The sequence below is a fragment of the Trichosurus vulpecula genome, chromosome 3, assembly GCF_011100635.1.
Source record: "Trichosurus vulpecula isolate mTriVul1 chromosome 3, mTriVul1.pri, whole genome shotgun sequence".
Taxonomy (NCBI): domain Eukaryota; kingdom Metazoa; phylum Chordata; class Mammalia; order Diprotodontia; family Phalangeridae; genus Trichosurus; species Trichosurus vulpecula.
The window spans coordinates 143,541,594-143,562,721 of record NC_050575.1 but is presented as its reverse complement, the minus strand read 5'-3'; the positions used below and the strand labels follow the sequence as shown (position 1 = coordinate 143,562,721).

At 40.9% G+C, this 21,128-nt stretch overlaps 1 protein-coding gene across 1 annotated transcript; it reads right to left on the bottom strand.

The window, feature by feature from the left end:
* Positions 1 to 416: 416 nt before the first annotated feature.
* Positions 417 to 10,881, bottom strand: LOC118844347 (histamine H3 receptor-like). The gene is made up of 3 exons (XM_036752216.1): positions 10,602 to 10,881; positions 9,741 to 9,907; positions 417 to 1,485 (listed from the first exon to the last, which is right to left on the bottom strand). Exons 1-3 carry the CDS (start codon positions 10,879 to 10,881, stop codon positions 616 to 618), a joined length of 1,317 nt encoding a protein of 438 aa, XP_036608111.1. The 3' UTR covers positions 417 to 615.
* Positions 10,882 to 21,128: the final 10,247 nt, after the last annotated feature.

Genomic DNA, 21,128 nt, shown 5'->3' with positions numbered 1-21,128 from the left:
AGGAATCATCGCTAGCTAGTCTTTCAAGTTATGGTTTAAGTTGAATTCACTTATTTTCTTTCCTTCCAAGAAGCTGGGTTTTTTGTTTGGTTTGGTTTGGTTTGATGATTGTTAAATATGATTTCTTGTATTTGATTTTTAAAAGTAGTACTTTTTTATTTATTGATTTGTTATTTTATAACTAGGCATTGCTTTGAACCAAGCCTCATAGAATGTAGTATTAAGCATCTGATGAATACTCACATCGCAATATAAACAAAAGGAGCATATGGTGCAGTTATTTAAGAAAAAAAATTTTTTCTGTACAAATCTGTTTAAATGTACTCAAATTCCAATCATTTTTAAATCTCATGAAAGTCTTTCCTAAGGAAATAAATTTAAAAAATGATTTTTCCCTCCTGAATAACCCATCCCCTACCCAGATAGAATGTTAAACTCAGAGTAATACTTGCAGTATTTTTCATTTGATGCTTTCATTTTTGTTGCTTAGAGGGTCTCCATGGTAAAAACTGTAGTAAAAGCAGAGTGATTGGTAGTCACCAAGTGGACTCCATGGACTCAACTTTGTAGACAAATGAAGGTTTTTGTTGATCCCAGCCACAGATGGCCTTTTCTTCACCTAAAAATATGTGGGTGAATTTTGGCTTTGCGAGGACATAGCAGTTTGATGAAAGCTTTCCGAAAGCTCATGTGGCAGAGTGGGTATAAAGCAGGATTAATGGCTGAATTTAGCCAAAGTAACCAAAAAGAGAATTCATAGAAAAAATGCTGCACACATGTTCCATGACACATAGCTCTGATGATCATGAGCAGTGTATAAGGTGCCCAGCACAGCCCAAATACACACACGATGATGGCCAAAGATTTAGCCACCCTCTTGTCCCGAGATAGCCGGAGGCGGTTTGCCATTGTCCTGGCAATATCTGGGTGCCTTGTGGCATTGCAAATACTTTCTGTGGCTTCATAGACTTGGCCTGCTTTGGTTTTCATTTCGATTTGCAATGGAGGCAGATCTTGTGCACCCTGGATGTCCAAGGAGGAGGGGCTATTATGCTTGGGACCTAGGGGCCCGTTAGGGAAGAGGCCATGGTCTGGCTTCTTGTTCCTGTTCCACTCAGCTGGCTTAACAAAAAATATGACATGTCCCTTTCTTTTCTCCAGGAGGTTCATTTCACAGTTACCTCGATTGGAGTCCAGATTGTCAGTTCTCAGGAGGGTGCGCTTTCTGATGCTGACGTAGATGCTCAGGTTGAAGTAGGAGACGCTGATGAAGGGAGTGAAGAATTCAATAGTGGAAGCGATCATCAAGAAATACCAATTGTAGTAGAACTCAGCATAGCACTCTCCTCGGGGCAGGATGCTTTTTCTGGCAATGTACTCCCAGCAGATGATGGCAGGACCATAAAGGAGAAAAGCTGCTAGCCATACTATAACCATCTTAAAGACAGCATTTCTGGTCATCCCTTTCTGAGCCCTGTAAGTCACCTAGAAAGAAGAGAAATTGGAGGAAAAGGGAAAAGGGGAAAGTCCAGAAACAGGAAGAAGATTCACTGATCTGAGGTTGATTAATCAACTGTTATAACATTTAATAAATGACCATGAATGAGTCACTTTATATCTCAGGACCTCAGTCACCTCAGCCACATGAGAATACTACTGCTTTTCCTACCTAACCTCATAGGAGTGTAATGAAGAAAACACTTCTCTTTTTTCAGCTAACATTAGGCATCTGCTGTATGCAGAGCACTATGCTTGACACTAGGGAACAACAAAAGTTTAGATAAGTCAACACTTCCTGCTCGTTAATCTTATTGTCTGGTGGGAGGATATAACAAGAATACTTAATAATAATAATATTTGATATTATATTTACTATTGAATTCATTAGAGAAGTACAAAGTGCAAAGTGAAGTCTAAGGCAGGGTTGGGGGGAGGGTGGGGCTTCACTAGAAAGGGGAGAAATTATTGTGAGACAATGTCTCCCCCAACTGGTGCTTATTAGAGGCAATAATTCACAAATAAAATACATATGCACATTTAGTGTGAGAAATACTGTGAACTCCATAGTTCACAGAACTATGGAGTTCACAGGAGGGAGGAATCACAACTTGGGGAAAGAAATCACTTAAGGCTTTATGGAGAAGGTGGCACTTGAGCTAGGTCTTGCATTAGAGGTGATTTGAACAGATATCCTGAAGGCAATAAAAAGTCACTCAATAAATTCCAGTGGCTTACTATTTTCTCCAGTAATAAATACAAAATGCTCTGTTTGGCATTTGAAGCCCTCTATAATCCAGCCCCCTCCTAACTTTCCACTAAAGTTATTAGTTTTCTTACACTTTACTCCCTAACACATTCTGTTCGATCCAGTGATATTGGCCTCCTCACTGTTCCGTGAATAAGATACTCTTACCTCTCAGCTCTGAACATTTTCTCTGACTGATCCCCCGTGTCTGAAATGCTCTCCATCTTCCACTCCAACTACTGACTTCCTGTCTTTAAGTCCTAACTAAAATCCCACCTTCTACAGAAAGTCTTCTGCAACCCTTCTTAATTCTGGTGCCTTCTTTCTGTTAATTATTTCCTGTTTATTCTCTATATAGTTTGCATATATTTGTATCTTGTCTACCCCTTTAGATTGTAAGCTCTTTGATGGCAGGGACTGTCTTTTGCCTCTTTTTGTTTCTTTAGGGCTTAGCACAATGCCCGGCACATAGTAGGGGCTTAATAAATGTTGATTGATTGATTGTAGGAAAGGCCATTTCAGGAGAGGGAACATAAGCAGCATGTAGGTGATCATCTGGACAGAGGGAGAAAAGAAATTAGTTTAGAAAATAGGTTATAGGACTGAGATAGAGTAATGATGGGAGACTTCACTTATCCTAATATCTACTGGAGCACTGTAGAGCTGTAAATAATTTCTTGGCTTGCCTTAATGATGACTTTCAAAAAGTAGAAGCAATAAAAGTAGTTACTATTCTAGACCTATTTCTCACTAACAAGGAGGTAGAAATAATAGGGACCTTGGTAGAAAGTGGACACTCCATCTCAGAATATGTGTGAGAGAAGAGTGGAAAGCCAGGTACAGTCTGACGTTAACTCTAAAGCCAGTTCTAGAGAACCAATTCTAAAAACTTCTGAGAATCGATAGGTAAGCTCCTTTGCTTGAAAATTTGATAGGGGCAGTAAGCTCAGGAGGGATGGAAGGCTCTCAAGAATGAAATTCTGAAGACCCAGAAAAACAATTCTATGGAAGAGGAAAAGAGGAAGAATTGTTTTCATTATGGATATATGTGGAACTTAGCAACCACAGTGAAGATTTTTTTTAAAAGGCATGTACAAGTGAACAGAATAATGTAGATAGAATCATCATTGTGTGATTATAACCAAGAAGCTTGGACATAGAAAAAAATTGAGAAAATGTGCTTCCTTTTACAGAGGTAGAAGAATGGATCTGGAATATGGCACACGTTGTTGGTTGATGTGTTAGTTTTGCTACTACTTTCTCTCCCTCTTAGTTTTTTTTTTTATGATGTATAGCTCACTGGTGATGAGAAGGGATGTATTTGGAAATAAAGATGATATAAAAAAAGATTTTCCTTAAAGATGCATAGAAGAGGCATGCAGGAGCAAGTAACATACAGATGTGTGGCATGGTTCTGTAAGAATAGTGTTAGTAGTACCAAAGCTCAGAATTAACTGAAGCTAGTAGAAATTGCTAAGGACACAAAAAATGGTCTTTATCTGTCCTTGTTAATTTGGGGGGAGAACAAGACTGAGCATCTAGCATGGTGCTCGGCACATAATAATTGCTTTATAAGTGCTAGGATAGCCTGACTATTGAGGAAGGATAAGATAATGGTGATGGAAAGAACGAAGAACCGTTCAGCTAATTCACTTGTGTTTTCTGTAATCTTTGAATTAGAACAAAAATAGCTAATAGGGAGTTTAAACTGAAGTAAATAAAGAGATAGATAGCATCTAGCAGCCTTTGATGGGCTCAAGTCACCAAGCCTAGTTGAATTACATTCTAGAGCCATGAAAACAGACAAACAAAAAATGGGTAGATGCGATTGTTGGGCCACTGTGATTGATGTTTGAGGATTATGAAGAGCAGAAGTATGTTATAGAAATGGAGAAAAGCAAATGCTCTGACTTTCCAAATCAAGGCCATGTTGTTCAGTCATGTCTGACCCTAACTGACCCTCTTTGGGGCTTTCTTGACAAAGATACTGGAATAGTTTGCCATTGCCTTCTTCAGGTCATTTTAAAGATGAAGGAACTGAGGCAAACAGGGTTAAGTGGCTTACAGTTAGTAAGTGTCTGAGGCCAAATTTGAACTTAGGGAGATGAGTCCTCCTGACTCTAGGCCTGGTGTTCTATTCACTGTGCCACCTGGCTGTCCCAGAGGCCTGCAAACTGCAGACCAATGAATTTGACTGCAGACATTGACAAAATTTTAGAATATCAAAGGGAAAGTTAATGAATGTCCAGAAAAGGAAATAAGGAACACAGAGCCAACGTAGCTTCTTCAAGAATATATGCTGTACTTTTGGATAGGGTTTACAGAACTGATGGATCAGGAGACTGATTTGGTATAGTTTATATACATTTTAGTAAATCATTTGACAAAATCATGCTTTTCTTGTTGGCAAGATAGAGATGTGCAATTATAGGCATCAGTAGGTGTTTATTAAGTGCCTGCTTTGTGCCACTGTTTTAGGGCATTAGGGATATAAAGACACAAACAGAATGGTTCTTAACCTCAAGGAGCTTATGTTCTAATAGAACAGACACATATTTAAGTCTATCCAGAATAACTATAAATACGAGGTAGTTAGGGAAGATTGGAGAGATGAGAAGAGTCATGAAGAAGGTATTGCTTGATCTGTGTCTTCAAAGAAGAGAAAGTTTCTACAAAACACATGATGAGGGAGTATATTCCAGACTTGGGGGACAGTAGATGCAAAAGAATGGAGATGAAAGATGGAGCGCTACTTGAGATGGAGAGCAACCTGACTGGAAGGTAGAGTACAGGAAAAGTGACTAATATATAATGAATATAACATAATGAAACTGAAAAGATTGATTGGGACAGGTTGTAAAGAGCTTTAATAGCGAAAGAGTTTAAATTTTTATCTTGGAAGCAATAGGGAATCAGTGGATTTTAAATTGGAGAGTGACATGGTCAGATCTATGCCTAAGGAAAGTCACTATGGCAGAAGTATGGAGGATGGACTGGAGTGGGGAGCGACTTTAGGGAGGGAAGTCAATTAGGAGGTCATGGCAACAATCCAGTCAAGAAGTAATAAGGGCCTGAACCAAGGTGGTGGCTGTTTGAGTAAAGAGGAGTCAAATGTGAGACATGTGGAGGTAGGAGGGGCAAGATATAGCAAATGATTGGTTATTTGGGTTGAGGGAGGGTGAGGGATTGAGGTTTCTACTAAGGTACAAATGTAGGGATTGGAAGAACTGTGGTCACCTTAAAGAAATAGGGAAGTTTGTAAGAGGAGTGGATTTGTGGGGAAAAGGTAATGAGTTCTGTTTTGCACATGTTGAGCTTGAGACATCTTTGGGACATCCAGTCCAATAGGTAATTGGTTGGATATTTGGATCTGTCATCTACTTACAGATAGTCAACCATGGGACATAGAGGTCAACAAGAGAAGAGAAAAGGGCCCAGGACAGAATCTTGAGAAACACTCATAGTGTGGCATGATACAGATGATGAACCAGCAAAAGAGACTGAGGAAACATCAAACAAAAGGTTAACCAGGAGGAAGTGAGTAGTGCCATGAAAACTCAGAGAGGAGAGAATATCCAGAAGAGCAAGGTCAAATATGTTGAATATTGCAGAGATGAAGAAAGGTGAGGTCTATTGAAAAACCATGACATTTGGTGATCGAGAGGTGTTATTGGCTAAGTGATTGCCTCATTGGTAACTTAGCAGTTTCAGTTGAATGATGTTATCAAATGCCAGATTACAAAACATTGAGGTGAGAGGAAAGGAAGTGGAAGCAATGAGCACAAACAACATTTTCTGGGTGCTTGGCTGAGAAAGAGAAGAGGAATATAAAACAATATTTTGGGATGTTGGAGTCTAATGAAGGTTTTTTAAGGATGAGAGACTTAGGTATGTTTTATGGCAGTAGGGAAGGAACCAGTAGCTAGGGAGTGGATAAAGATGTAAAAGAAAGGGGGGATGATCAAGGAGTCAATTTAAAAAAGATGGATGGATATAAGATGAAGGGTTGGCCTTGGCAAGGAGAAGATTTACCTATTATATGACACTGGGAGAAAGGAAGAAAGTTTAAGGGGTTCCAAAACGAAAAGAAGGGGAGAAGGCGGCTCTCATGGCAAATGGCTTCAGTCTTCTCAGTAAAGTAAGATGTACAGTCTTCACCTGAAAGGGAATGGGGAGGAGGAAGAGGTGTGTCAGGCTTGAAGAGACAGGAAATGATATTATACAAGTAAATTGGGAATGGGTTGAATAGCTGGACCCATATCATAGTTATCAGTGGTTTGATATCAACTTGGAAGATCTCCTAGTAGAGTCCCCAAGGATCCATTCTTGGTTCTGGGCAGTTTGACATTTCGATCAATGACTTGGACAAAGGTATAGATATAATCCAACCCAAACATCATTTATTAAGCACCAACTACGTGCAAGGCATTGCTTTCAAGTCTGCAGATGACACAGAACTAGGAGGAATAGCTAAACCTTAGGACAGTTTGGATCCAAAAAGTCTTGAAAGGCTAATAAGGTGAAACTCAATAGGCATAAATATAATGTCTTACACTTGGGTTAAAATAAAAATCAGTTCCATAAGTATAAGATGGGTGGATCACACCTAGAGAATAGTTGGTCTGAAAAAGATAGGGAGTTTTAGTAGAATGCTAGCCAAATGAGTGAACTCTAAGCTATGGCAACCCCCAAAAGGGGATCTTCAATCTTAGGTCAAACTAAGGAAGACATAGAGTCCAAGACTAGGGAAGTGATATCATACTCTGCCAAGGTCAGACCTCATTTGGAGTATTGTGTTCGATTCTGGATGTCACAATTTAGGAAGTGCTATATTCATAAACTGAAGAGTATCCAAAGAACCAGTAACTGGTACTGTGAAGGGCTTCAAGATCATGCTGTAGAGCTGCGGTGTCAAACTCAAATAGAAACAGGCCACTATACCATACATAAGGATCCCTGCAGGCCACATTTTTTTTCCTTAGAAAATCATGCATTAGTATTATTTATGTTCTAATGTATTTTTATTTATTTTCTTCTCAATCATATTTTAATCTGCTTCAGAAGCACTCAGGAATGTCCCAGGCCATGTTTGACACCTGCCATAGAGGACTTGATGAAGGAACTGTGGACATTTAACCTGGAAAAGAGAAGATCTATGGAAGCACATGCTAGCTGTCTTAAAGTATAAGAAGGCTTGTCATATAGAAGAGGAAGAAGACTTTGTCCCAATGGGCAGAAGTAGGAGCAACAGGTTGAAGTCACAGGAGGCACCTTTAGGCTCCCTGTAAGGAAGAACTGCAGGGCAGCTAGGTGGTGTGGTGGATAAAGTGTCAGGCCTGGAGTCAGAGAGACTCTTCTTAACTTTCAAATCTTACTTCAGACACTTACTAGCTGGGTGTCCCTGGGCAAGTCACTTAGCCCTGTTCTCAGTTTCCTTGTCTGTAAAATGAGCTGGAGAAGGAAATGACAAATCATTCTGGTATCTTTGCCAAGAAAACCCCAGATGAGGTCATGAAGAGTCAGACACCACTGAAAAAATGACTGGACAATAGAAGAAGAAATGCAACAACAAAACTGCACAAAATGGGCTGCCTCAGGAGGTGGTAGATTCTCTTGCTCTAGAGATCTTCAAGCGAACTCTCTCCTTCTGTCCACTTCATAGAAACCCAAAGCTACTTTGTATTTAATTATTTTGTATACATTTTATTTATCACTTTATGTTGTATGTATATTTTATATATACTTGTTATTTCCCTACACCCCCATTAGAAGGTAAGCTCCTAGAGAGTAGTGATTGTTTCATTCTCTATTCTTTTGTCCCCAGCCCTAGCAAAGTGCCTAGCACTTAGTAGGCACTTAATATATGCTTGTTGATTGATTTATTGGATAATTACTTATCTAGTATGTTTTAGAGTTGATTCTTATTCAGACACCTACACTACACAGCCTCTGACTTCCTTTCCAGCTCTTGCAATACTGGGAGAGAATGTGGATAGCTCAATGCGGCTCATTTCCTTTCTTGGGGACAGGATTCGAAATCCATCTCCTACTTAAATGTACACATCCGCAAGCAGCAAAGCACTGCCCTGCATTTTCATTTACCTCTATCTGTAATTTAAATATATTTTAGTTTAGTATCCATATTATTATAATTTTTTGCTGTTTGTTGTCTGCCTTTTGAGAGTATGAAGTCCCTCCCTCTGTAAATGCAAAACTTCCTAAGAGAATTCTGCTGCTTCATCTTTCAATCAGGAAGAAAAGTTCGAACATGGCAAAAGTTAATGGGGAAGGAATAAAGGAATCTCTTAATGATTTGGGAAATTGATATTTTTTTCTCCCACTTTGTTCTAGGTTAATCCAGCCCCTTTTGAAGTTTGTGTTTCATCGGAACGGAACATTCAGTTCTGCACATCAGGTTCAGCTCAGTGAACAGTGAGTATTAGCAATTAGCTAAGAGATTTCATTGTACCTATAGCTAGAATAAAGCCATTAAATCAGTAAGAATGAAACTAATTACCAGAGAAGGTTCTCAGCAGATTGTACCCATGGTGTATGCTTTTTCTGAGTTCCCAGTAATTTACAAAATACCTCTCTAGGCAACAGTTTACTGTTTAGGAAGCTGATTGTGGTCAAATACAGTTAAGAAGTTAGGAAAACAGAGGCAAAAGGATGGAGCCACAAGGGAAGTTCTCTGTGAAGAAGTTAAATTAATCCACTAATAACTCGTTCCTATAGTACTTGAAGTACACTTGAAGCACAGTCTTCTCACATAAGCTCTGTTGTATTTGGATGCTTTTTGAGTTTGTGACTTGCAATGGCCAACCCAAGTTTTCAGATTGTAAATTCCTCTAAACACTATACTATGATACTTTGATCCCCAGAACCCCAGATGACACCTAGAGACTGGAGGGGGCTTGCTGGAGGTATTAAATGCCAAGAAGAAAGCTGCCCTCCTCCGCCTTCTATTTCTCCCCTCCAAGACCTTTCCTCTCTCTTGGCCTCTTGGAGGCAGCAGAGGTCTAGCGAAAAGAGCCTGGAGCTGGAAGTCAAGTGTCCTGGGCTCTGATTTTACCTCTTGTTTAACCTCTTTGTGTCTGTGCAAATGTTAAATGTTCAGTCGTTTTTCTGTTGTGTCTGACTCTTCATGACCCCATTTGGGGTTTTCTTGGTAGAGATACTGGAGTGATTTGCCATTTCCTTCTCCAGCCCATTTTACAAATGAGGAAAATGAGGGAAACAGGGGTAAGTGACTTGCCCAGAGTCACACAGCTAGTTAAGTGTCTGAGGCCACATTTGAACTCGGGAAGATGAGTCTTCCTGACGGGCCACTCCATTCACCGAGCCCCTAGGCGCTGTTTTAAAAGGTTATTGTTAACCTAATTCAGACGTGAAAGCTGTCCCCAAACACAAGCAGGTTCGTTTCACGTATGACCTCAAATGGGAAATCAACCCTAAGCCCCCAGGATCCCTTTAGAGGGAAACTTAGCTCTCTTACCGCTCTGGTGACGGAATTGAACCTGTCGAAACTGATGAGGACGATGTTGAAGACAGAGGCAGTACACACCAGGTAGTCCACCACCAGCCACAACTTGCACAGCCCCTTTCCAAACTTCCACTCTCCGGTCAGGACGTAAGGGATGTAGAGAGGAATGCAGAATCCACCTGCAGGTAGAGAGCTTTCAGTGCTAGGGCTGAAGGGAAGAGCCCTCATACTCGTTTCCACTTGAATACAACTTTTTGATCTAACACCCTTGGGGGCTCAGAGAAAGCCAAGAGAAGCGAGGAGGGATGGGTAGTAGGCACACGGCCATTCAGTTCTCAAGGCTTCACCTGACACACTCCTCCTTGGCATATATCAAAGCGCTTTATTTGAATAATAACAAGGATAACAAAGAGTTCTGAAGTAGCTGTTCCCCAGTTCAACCTGGAGTAGGGATCATCATTTCCAATCATAAAACCCACCCACTCTACCGTCTTCCTCGGTTTTGAATCCCTGTATCCTGTCCCCACCTCCCATCTGAAGTCTTGTCCCTCTGAAAGTAACTTCAGTGACCCTGCCCTCATTTCACTGAGGAAGGAACAGAGGCCAAGAGGTGGGAAGTGACTTGCCCAAGGTCAAGCCAGTGGTAAACTCAGGATTCGAAGCCAGGACTTGTGACTCGCACCCAGGGCTCTTTTACCACGCTGCCTCATCATTTCTATCTCACACATTCCTCAAACTCCTAGGTAAGTGGTGATCCAGTTACCCTACTCTGGGAGTCTCTTAAGGGCCTTCAGTCCCTTTTGTTCAAACATCAAGTGCTAATCGCTCGACAGCCCACCCCTGAGCTGTCTCCGCTTCAGTTCTCGTACTCACCCACCAACAGGTCGGCGATAGCCAGGTTGAGGAAGAAGAAGTTGCCCTGCGTGCGCAGGCTCCGGTCCACCACGAATGCTAGGATGACCAGAGCGTTGCCCAGCACCGTGGTTAGCACCAGCAGCGCCATGAGCGTGGCCAGCAACGCTGCCACCGGAGCAGAGAACCCGCCGGGATGCAGCCCGGGATAAGGTCCTGGACCAGGTTGTGACTCCTGTACCTGCTCGAGTTCTGGGGCGCAGGAATTTCCCGAAGCATTAAAAGCTAGCTGCGGCTCCATTGCCGCACGCCTAGACACTTGGTCAGTACTGGACGGAGAGCAGAGAGTCAGCCCGCTCTGGAGGGACGCTGAGGAGCGAGCAAGAGTAAGAGACAGAGTAGGCGAAGAGAGACGGTCTGAGACAGAATGAGAGAGGAGGACAGTTGGGAACAGAGGAGGAAAGGAGAGGAGTGGCAGAGGGGGAGGGAGAGAAGAGGATTGGTAGAAGTGGAGAGAAGAGAAAGGGGGAGACGAGAGAGAAGGGGAGAAGACAGAAGTGATAAGAAAAAGGAAAATGCTTGTGGCCGGAGGGGGAAGGAAGGAGGAAGACGGCCCCTAACTTCGTAAAGAAGAAGAAAGGAGTGAGAAGGCGTTGGAGGGAAGAAGTGGGCTAGAAAAGTAGAACGATTTCCTCTGATCTCGAGCAGAGGGTCCTTCTCATTCCCCTCCCCCCTCCCTAGTCCTTCCCTCTCCAGCCCGTTCCCTGCCCCGTGGAAGTTTGAGTTGTGCCAAGAGGAGAGGCTTGGGAGATGGGCTTTCTCCTTTTAAGTTTTAACTCGAGCAACTCCGAGGGTGTTTTAAAAATTCTGTTCATTATGAGATGTTGCATGGAAGGAGAGAGGGATGCTGAAGAAATCAGAAGCTGGTCTGAGAGATCATTTCCATGTCTCAGTGTGCCACTAGTGATAATGTGTTTCCTTATAACTGTATGGCTTGATATAGCAATAGCGATATAGAAAATGTGGAGAGCTGATCCATTATCTGATGAACAGAATGAGTAAATGCACTAGCCAAATTCATACTAGAGAGAGGGGAAGAAAGTAGCTGGGGAGAGAGGAAAGGCTGAATGTGAGACACTCCCAGAGAGAAATGTGCCAAAAGCCTAGGGGACAGGGAGAGTGGACTAAGGTGGGGAGACTGAAAACTAGGAGAGGAGGAGAAACAGAGAGAAGCCAGAGCCACTGGACACCCTCATCGTAGGTTTTGTCTTCTGATTGGGGAACAGTGTCCTAACCTCTAGGAAATTTGGCAGTGAGGCCTAGGATTCTCAATACAATAGTCTCTCTCTACATATCACCTCCCCGGTTGAGTATAAACTTTTTATCATTAGATCTTTTACTAGTTAGGAAACGGACAGAGGCATCAAAACATGTGACCCAAAATGATTTTTAGGGGAGCTGAAAATCACCAGTTATTAAGGAAAAAGGAAAGAGGTCAACAATCTCTTTTCTCTTTTACCACATTTCTCTTCTTTCCTCAGAATTATACAATCCTTTTTGGAGCAGATCTTCTTTGCTTCTATACTGTTAATTAGCACTGATTACCAACAAGCCACTTCCTGATTGGGGTGGTGGTGGTGGTGGGAGGAAATGACTAGAAAAGCAATTGTGTGGTCACCTTGTAATTAAGGCAGTATTGAATCTCTCACCTATGTTGTAATACGGTAGATGGTCAGAAGAAGGACAATGGACCTACCTTGCAGTCACTGTCTTGATCAACCCTACAGGAATTATCCATTACTAACAGGGAATGCCAATTTTACTTTGTTTTTTGTGTTGCGTGGGATAAATAAGGTAGGAAAACCCAGGTACTGTCAATTATCTGTGAGTATATTTGCCTCTTTTTTCAGTAGGGGGTTAGCTCGACTGATATGCCCCCTTTAATCAACATGATGGCCAAGAAAGTCTAATATACATCAAGGAAACACTTCATTGAATATGCTCCAAAGATGGGTAGAGATAATGTCTTTATGATGTCATTTATCTCTTCTTTAGGTTATCCATGACATTGCTTCTATCCACTAGAACAGGTAAGCTATGGTCCACTGACTTCTTTAATGTATGATTTAAAGGATCAGGTCAGGAAAAAGAACGTAATAGATAGTATGATGGGTCGAGAGAGAGAGAGAGAGAGAGAGAGAAGTAGTGAGGTTTGGGGTGGGGAGGAGGCAGCATGGCATAGTAGAAAGCACATTGGCTCTCCAGTCAGAAGCTCTGGGTTCAACTCTTGCCACTGATATGCATGACCTGGGTGACTTTGGGTAAGTCTTTTAATCTTTCTGGGATTCCTCATCTGTAAAATTAAAGGGTTGGGTTCATTGTTCCTTATGTAACACTATCCTGCTCCCTGTTCCCCACTGCTCGAAGGTCAGGTAGGTTATATCACAACCCTTCCCCAGGGGTATCCTTAAGAAGATTGGGAGCAACTAGGCTCTTTGTAAATGTCTCCAGTTCCCACCGGTGGTGTTTCTTCAGTTGTAGATGTGAGCCCCCTGTACCTCAGTTCCAGTTAAGATTAGCTTTTGCAAAGGAATACTTACTTCAAAAGGTATAATAGCAATATATAAACATATTTTCCAGGATTTGGGGCTTGATTCTCCTCTCCCCTTGCACTCAGTCCCTGGGGAAGGAAAGAGTATTAAGTTCACAGTTTAGCTCAGTTTCTGTAGAACAGAACCCCCATTCAAGTTTAAACACTTTGGGGAGCCCTTCCTATCCCCAGGCACCTTGACGTACCAGGACTTCTGTACTAAGGCTGGCTGTGCCATCCCACTTGGAATCCTGCCTCCAAGGTCACCATGGCTTGAACTCCTAGATTTGGTGGGGATCACCTCTGGCACCTGAAACTGAGGACAAAATTAACAAAACAGACACTCTCCCCTCCTCTCATGACCGATTTCTTGGAGAGAGGGCATGCAGAGGATGGAAGTCCTTCCCTTCTCACTGGTTCAGTTCATGGCACCTGTGCTATGTATGAAATGTGGTCCTCACCCTCTGCAAGAAAGGGTATGTGTGAAAAAGAGAGAGATTGTCCCGGTCTGGCCATTTTTAAAGATGCAGCCTTTCTGGCTTTGCAGCCAATCAAAAGAGGCTACCTCCACCGAAGTGGTGAGGGACACGGAGCTTCCATGTTAATCGATCTGGGCATACACAGGCAAGCCCAGTTATACTTATAGTTAAATAATTTTCCATTACATTCCTATACTACAATTTGTTTAGTCATTCCCTAATCAATGGATTCCTGTTCTTCACTCCACCTTCCCCACCCCCGCCCCACCTCTACCCCAAGTTTTCATTTGCTAGATTTTCTGGAGTATACTATAGAGCAAAAAAAACAGGGTTAGAGAAAGAAAGGATTACTTTCCTGATTTAGGGCCTTTGAGCTTGTTAACTTTCATTAATAATTGGTTTAACTAATAGCTCCCTGAGAAAGCAGGGGGAAGGAACTGTGTGAACTCATAGGACCAACTGGCCTAAACTTGAAAGAAAAAGCTATGAACCTATATCGAGCTCTCTAGTGACATCTAGGGGCATCATGTAATTATCATCTATTTTTATTTTTATTGTTGTTATTAACTTATGTTGTAGGAGTAGTCAACAGCTCAGTACTCCATGATCTGGATTCACCTGGACTGGGTCTAATCTTGGGGACTACCCCAGAGGATCACTTTATTATCCCTTACCCAGAGTTGACACTGGGAAAATCACAAATATAACTTGTGCTTAGGCCTCTACAGATGTGGGTAAATGGTTTCGTGCCTCTCTCACAAGCTCTCAAGGTAACTTATTCATTTGTCAGGTATCAGACAGCCCTTTAGACAGATAGACTTGATCCTGTCATTAAAACTTGGTAAGTGTGCTGCCAGCTACTGTAAATTTCCGGTTTAAAATCCAGGTAAGACAACTGGAAACATAATATTTAATACAAGCTAACATATGATGAGTTAAACTGGTAGTAGAGACAATTATAATCTTATATGGCTATAGAGGTTTGAAAAGGTAGCCATCACTGTAAGTTTGGAGTAATTAGTAAAGACTTCATGGAGAAGGTGTCATGAGTTGGGTTTTGAAGAACAAGTAGGATTGAGGTAAATGAAGAAGAAAGGATGAAATAAACAGTGTAAATGAAGGTAGGAAGGTACAAGGTATTCAATCATTCATGGATCCAAAGTATTTGGCTCCTCTGCCTTAGGAGGGAATCCATAGTTCAAATGATGCCTTCAAATACTCATTTGTAGAGAAAAATCTACCCCACTGTTTGCTAGGGGTGAGTTTTGTTGTAGATGAAAGATTGAGTTCTCAATCCCTCTCTATTGTTATCCCCATATTATTTGCTATCAGAGAGTCTTACTTTATCATCCTTGCTTATGAAAGAGAATTAATTAATTATGGTCCTATGATGAGAACAAGAGATACTCTTTTTTCTCTTTTAAATAGTTGATTATCTTATTTTTATATCACTTTCATTTCCTACCGTATCTCCCTCCCCCACCACTCTACCAGAACCATCTCTTTAGACAAAGAATAAAAAGGAGGGAAAAAAAACCAACAGTTCAATAAAACTAACCAACATATCAACCAATGCTGACATTAGATGTAGTCCATAGTCCTCGTCTCATTTGGGGTCAAGCTTGGTCATTATAATTTCACAACATTCAGTTTTCATTGTTTTATAAGAAATTACTCTTGCTTTGGCTAGGGAAGATTCTATAGACAGTATTTCTCTGCATGTAATAATGATAAACCATTATGGCTTGATAAATTATTCTCTTTTCACAAGTTATTAAGCTGATAGACTTTAATGATCCTTTCTTAGTCATCTGTCTGGTGTGTCACTCCACCTGCCTCACTCCAAAAATCTGTTGCCAAAAACCCATTATGCAATTAAAGTAAATAGAAAAATGTTCTTTTTTGTTGTTGTTACTGTTAATTCCATAATTCTGCCTGTGTTGTTCTTTCTAATCCATCATCTCTTACTCTAGGTACATGATTATTACTTCTCATGCTCTGTCACATCAGGCAGAGGTGATCTGGTTTATAAAATTAGAACTAACCCACACTACAGAGATATTTTTCTATATTAATTAATTTTTAAATAATTTCTTTTTAAGGATTTCAGAGCCCTGCCGGGCTCCAGTATAGAATCTTAGGTCATTGATATCAGGGCTAAAAGGGTCCTTAGAGATTTTATATTCTATCCAACTCATTTTTCAGGGGAGGAAATATAAATCAAGAGAAGTTATCACTTGCCAAAGGACTCTAGCAACATATATACTAAAATTGCATGATAGGAAAATAAACATGATCTTTACACAATGATGACATGGAAATTCTGGAAGCATTTCACATTTTTTGTGCTCTCCCCTTCCTAAAAATTACGTGCTATTTACTTGTTTGGTTTATATGTTGCATCCCCTCAGTAAGCTACTTGAAGGCAGATGGCTATTTCATGTTTGTCTCTGTATCTTCTAGATGTCCAGAGCATCTTAGGCACTTGATAATTATCTGTTGAATTGCATTGAATCTAGGTCTCCAGAATCATAGTCTGATGATTTCTCCTATACTATGTCCAGATATTTTATATTACTTATAAAAGCATGTAACTATGTACCAATCATGGTCTCAAATGTTGCTTTCAAGTTTATTGAAAAAATTTAGACAGTACTCTGATGAATTATTTACTGTGTTAACATCCAACTGGCTTTATTCTCACTTTGTATGCATACCAACAGGGAAAACCTGTGAATACATAGAAGCTCACATAAATAATTAGAGCTGAAAAATTAGAAATGACCCAATCTGGAATGGGTGAACAAGTTGCTGTATATAAATGTAATGGAATACTGTTGTTCCATAAGAAGTGATGAGCAGGTGGACTTCATAAAAACCTAAAAAGAATTACATGAACTGATGCTGAGTGAAGTAAGCAGAACCAGGAAAACATTGTACACAGTAACAGCAACATTGTTCGATGACCAACTTTGATAGACTTAACTCTTCTCAGCAGTATAAGGATCTAAGACAATTCCAAAAGACATATGATGGAAAATGCTATCCATATCCAGAGAAAGAACCATGGAATCTGAATGCAAACCAGAGCATACTATTTTATCTCTCTCTTTTTTCGTTTCTTCTTCCTCATGGTTTTCCCCTTTGGTTCTAATTCTTCTTTACAACACGACTAATGTGGAAATATGTTTAATGTGATTATACATGTATAATATATATCAGAATGCATGTCATCTTGGGAAGCGGGGAACAGAGGGAGGGGGGAATCTTACAGAAGTGAATGTTGAAAACTGAAAGCAAATAAATGAATGAAATTTAAAAAAAAAGAAATTACTCAATCAACCTTAAGCCTTCACCACTTTACTACTCTAGAGAGGGCTCAAGAATGGGCAGTTCTTCTTAGATGAGTGCCTTCCATCAATCCCAACACTGGCTCTTGTGGAGATAAGTTAAACAGATGAAGCAGGGAGATTTAAATAGCTCCAGATGTTCAAAGTGGAGCTTCATTATTGAGATTTAATTTAATTCCCAGAATGCTAGGCACACCATATTCAGTCTAAATTCAAAGCCATGTATCAATTATTTTGGGATTGTTTGCCAGTTTATATAGTTTAGGTTTCTGCCCATTTCCATCCCAAGGCTGACTGAGATGCCCTTTTTGTAATGGGGTAAGTGTTTTCATGAGACCCTCATCTTTTGTGAAGTTTAATTTCTGATGCAAACATTTCATTTGCAAGGCTTTACGCATTGAATATAATCTATAAACTGTTATACTGAATCTGATTGAAATCCTCTTGATGTCAATGTCTCCAGTTTGTTTTGTATGCAATATAGAGTTGAGGGGCATCTTCTGTGAACTCAACTTATGCCAAAGTGCCCTGAAGAGTCAAGGTACCTTTAATTGTTACTTTCATATATCTCACCTTTTCCCTAGAATGTGTGATTTTACCTCCTTCTACTGTCAGAATCAATTAGTAGAGCCTCACAAACATTATGCTTTAAAATTCATTCCTTTTCCAATTTCAAGATCTAGAGCAGTGCCCTCCAAACTTTTTTATTCTATATAATTAATAAAAAATTTGGTGACACCCCCAATATTCATACATTTATTCCTAAGTTATATACATGTACTAAAACATCATTCAATTTGTCCAACCCTAAACAAAAACCTGGAATGTGTGTGACTGGGAGGGAGGAAAAAGGTTCTTACCAGTCATTTATTTACCTAGAGTGTAGAGACTACCCTTTGAGGGTACCTGCTGAAGTCACCAGGTGGCCTGGGCTTTAAAAGTGGCTATTCTGAAGGTTAGTTGGTGGGTGATTTTCTCAATGTCCCTTGCTCAGATGCTGTTGTTGGTGTCCAGGTATCCATCAGGTGACAACTCACCTTTAACAGAAATGTGAGTGTGTATAGGAGTGTTAGGAGATAATGAGATGATAGTGAATAAAGCATAGTGTGGTTTTATCGGAGATAAACTATTGCAGGAAGAGTGGGATTCAGCCCATCCATCCACACACTGATTGGTTGATTAGATACCTGTTGGGTATCATGCCAGCCCCGCCTAGAGGGCCTCAGCCCCACTTTGGCAACATGGATCTAAAAGGGTAAGGGAAGCAAGAGAGCAGTGCTGATTCTTGTAGTTGGCCTCATCCATACGGGCTAGTTCTACAGATACCTTAAACACAATTTATACCTGCATCATCACTCATACCCCAACTAACTAAAGATCTTTTAGGTGTCTTTCTTTATAAGGTTCAGTATACACTTGTATCTGGAAGTCATCCAGTATGCACACCTGCTGGAAATTCTGCTAATTCACGTTTATCTCCAGTCCTAAAAACTGCTAATTTATTTTATTGGGGTTCTTTGCAGGGAGCGGAGAGAGGGAGGGGGAAAAGAGACAGATAGCCAAATAGAGACAATAAATTCAAAGTCAGCGAGAAGAAGAATCACAGAACGTCAGAGCTGGAACGGACTTTGGAGATCATTTAGTCCATTCTCCTCATAAGTCAGAGAAAGTGAGTCAGAGGGAAGAGAAGGAGCCAACTACGTCCAGACCCTGTCATCAGTAAGTCTGTTTTTAGACCATTACATTTCTTCCTCCCTGGAAACAGAGGAATTCAGGACATTTGAAGGAAAAACTCGGGTGTGATATTCATCAGGACAGCATTCACCTTCAGGGACTGTTCAAAATGGCTGGTGAGTTGACAATTTCCCTTGGCTTTCCCATTTAGCAGGAATCAAAAACTCAAGACTAACTTTAAAAAAAAAAAACCAAAGAAATCTGAGTTAAAGACCAGAAAGAATGGGGAAACGTGATCTACATGGCTTAGGAAATAGATATATTTTAGGAAAACGCTAAAAATTCTCTTTCATATAAACAATGCACACTCATGTGGTTGAAGAATTTCCAGCGAATACTCCAAGGTCACTTTGAGCCCTTCCTCTCCATGCAAGAAAAATTCCTTTCCACTATTTACATGGGGAGGAAGTTCTCAGGTGTGATGTTGAATAGTTAATCAATCAATAAATAATCCTCTTCTGCCTCCAGCTCTGTGCTAGAAACTGGTGATCCAGAGACAAAAATGAAGCAGTCCATGCCCTCAAAGGGTTTAAATAATATTCATGAGGAATAAAATGTAGATAGGTAGACAGATGAAAGTTAGGGCTAGAGACCAGACCTGTGATTTCACTGGTAGAGGGATCTGCCTGATGAGGAAGTTCCTCTAGCTGGCACCGTCTTGACAATTTATAGTCTTGGTTGCTAGAGCAGACGTGTCAAAAGTGCCTGGCCATATGCAGCCCACAGCACTCCCTAGTTCTGAGTGCCTGGTAACCAGATTAAGATGTAATTGGGAAATTGTTGACAAAAAGAAATAAAAATGCAACAGAGGCTAACTAATTTGTTATTGTTTTTATTCAGTCATTTCAGATTCTTTGTGACCCTATTTGAGGTTTTCTTAGCAGATACACTGGAGTGGTTTACCATTTCCTTCTCCAGCTCATTTTATAGATGAGGAAACTGAGGCAAACAGAGTTAAGTGACTTGCCCAGGGTTACATAGCTAAGTGTCTGAAGCTAGATTTGAACTCAGGTCTTCCTGACTCTAGGCCCAGTGCTCTATCAGCTGCGCCACCTAGCTCCCCACATGACATTATATTTTAAAACTAAGTTAATATGCTACCCATAGGGATCTTTATATATGGTTTGGTGGCCCCACTTCTATTTGAGTTTGACACCACTGGCCTAGAGCATGAGAGGCTAAGTGACTTGCCCAAAGTCACACAACCTTTATATGTTAGAGGTAGAATTTGAACTTGGGTCTTCCTGGCTTCATAGCCAGCTCTCTATCCCCATGACAAACTGCCTCTCATACAAACTAGTCAGCACTGGTAATGCAAATAAGCCCCTGGTCATTGAGAGAGAGAGAGAGAGTGAGAGTTTCAGCCAAACCCATGAGAAAGAATCACTTTGAAAGGGATGAAGACGAGCACCTTGCGCTCAATATTCTCTCCCTACCCTTGGTCAGGTGAATCCCCGTTCATAGATGGGGCTTCATTCTGCGGGAGCAGAGCTGAGGGCTGTCATCAGAAAGTGGGGAGACCTACATGCCTAATAAAGAATCTGAGACCAACGTGCTCCTGGGGGAAAAAACTGAACTGGAAAAACCACAGCAGTAAGCAAGAGAGAACGTGGGGAGCCATCGTCCTTCTCTTGAGAGTCCGTGTATGCTGTTGGAAAGGCACAACACAGCCAAGAAGGAGACAGAGTTGCCAGCGAATAGGGAGGAGAGAGAGAATTTTCCAGAAATTCACAGGCAGAGGTGGGGAGTGAATATCCCAGGTTAACAAGCTCCCAGCTTCAGTGGTGATTGCTCATCCTGTCTTGCTTTGGTGAGAGAGGCAAATGCTTTGTCCTGAGAGGCATCCCACATCATCTTTCCCCCACCTCTCAGCTGAGGAACCAGCCTCATGTTTTTACAGAGAAATAAAGGCTATTTGCCACCACCTTTTCTCCCATACTCTACTTCTTAAAACCCCTTGACATCCTCCATGCTCTCTCCTCTGTTCTAGTCTGATGAAGAGGTGGTCCTTCTCCTTACCAGAATCAACTTCTCTGCTTGTTACCTTCCCTCCCATCCCCTTCAGCAAATTTCCTGAACAATCATCTCCTCTCTCTAATCTTGTCTCACCCTATCTACTGGCTCCTTTCCAGCAGCCTACAAATGTGTGTGTGTGTGTGTGTGTGTATGCACCCATATATATGCACACATACATACACACACGTATGTGTATATGTATATATTATACATACATATATACACACATACATATATGTATAAATATACATATATACACATGTGCATATATATCCTAAAAACGACAACAAACAAAAATTCACTTAACCCTACCATCCCCTGAAGTCATCAGCTCTCCTCTCTCATAGCTGAACTCCTAGAAAAGATTGTCTTTTCCTCT

Coding starts and splice junctions, on each gene's coding strand:
- LOC118844347 (XM_036752216.1), bottom strand. CDS start 10,881: ATGGAGCCGCAGCTAGCTTTTAATGCTTCGGGAAATTCCTGCGCCCCA. Junction 9,908..10,601: donor TATCGCCGACCTGTTGGTGG/GTGAGTACGAGA, acceptor CTCTACCTGCAG/GTGGATTCTGCATTCCTCTC. Junction 1,486..9,740: donor TCAATTCCGTCACCAGAGCG/GTAAGAGAGCTA, acceptor TCTTCTTTCTAG/GTGACTTACAGGGCTCAGAA.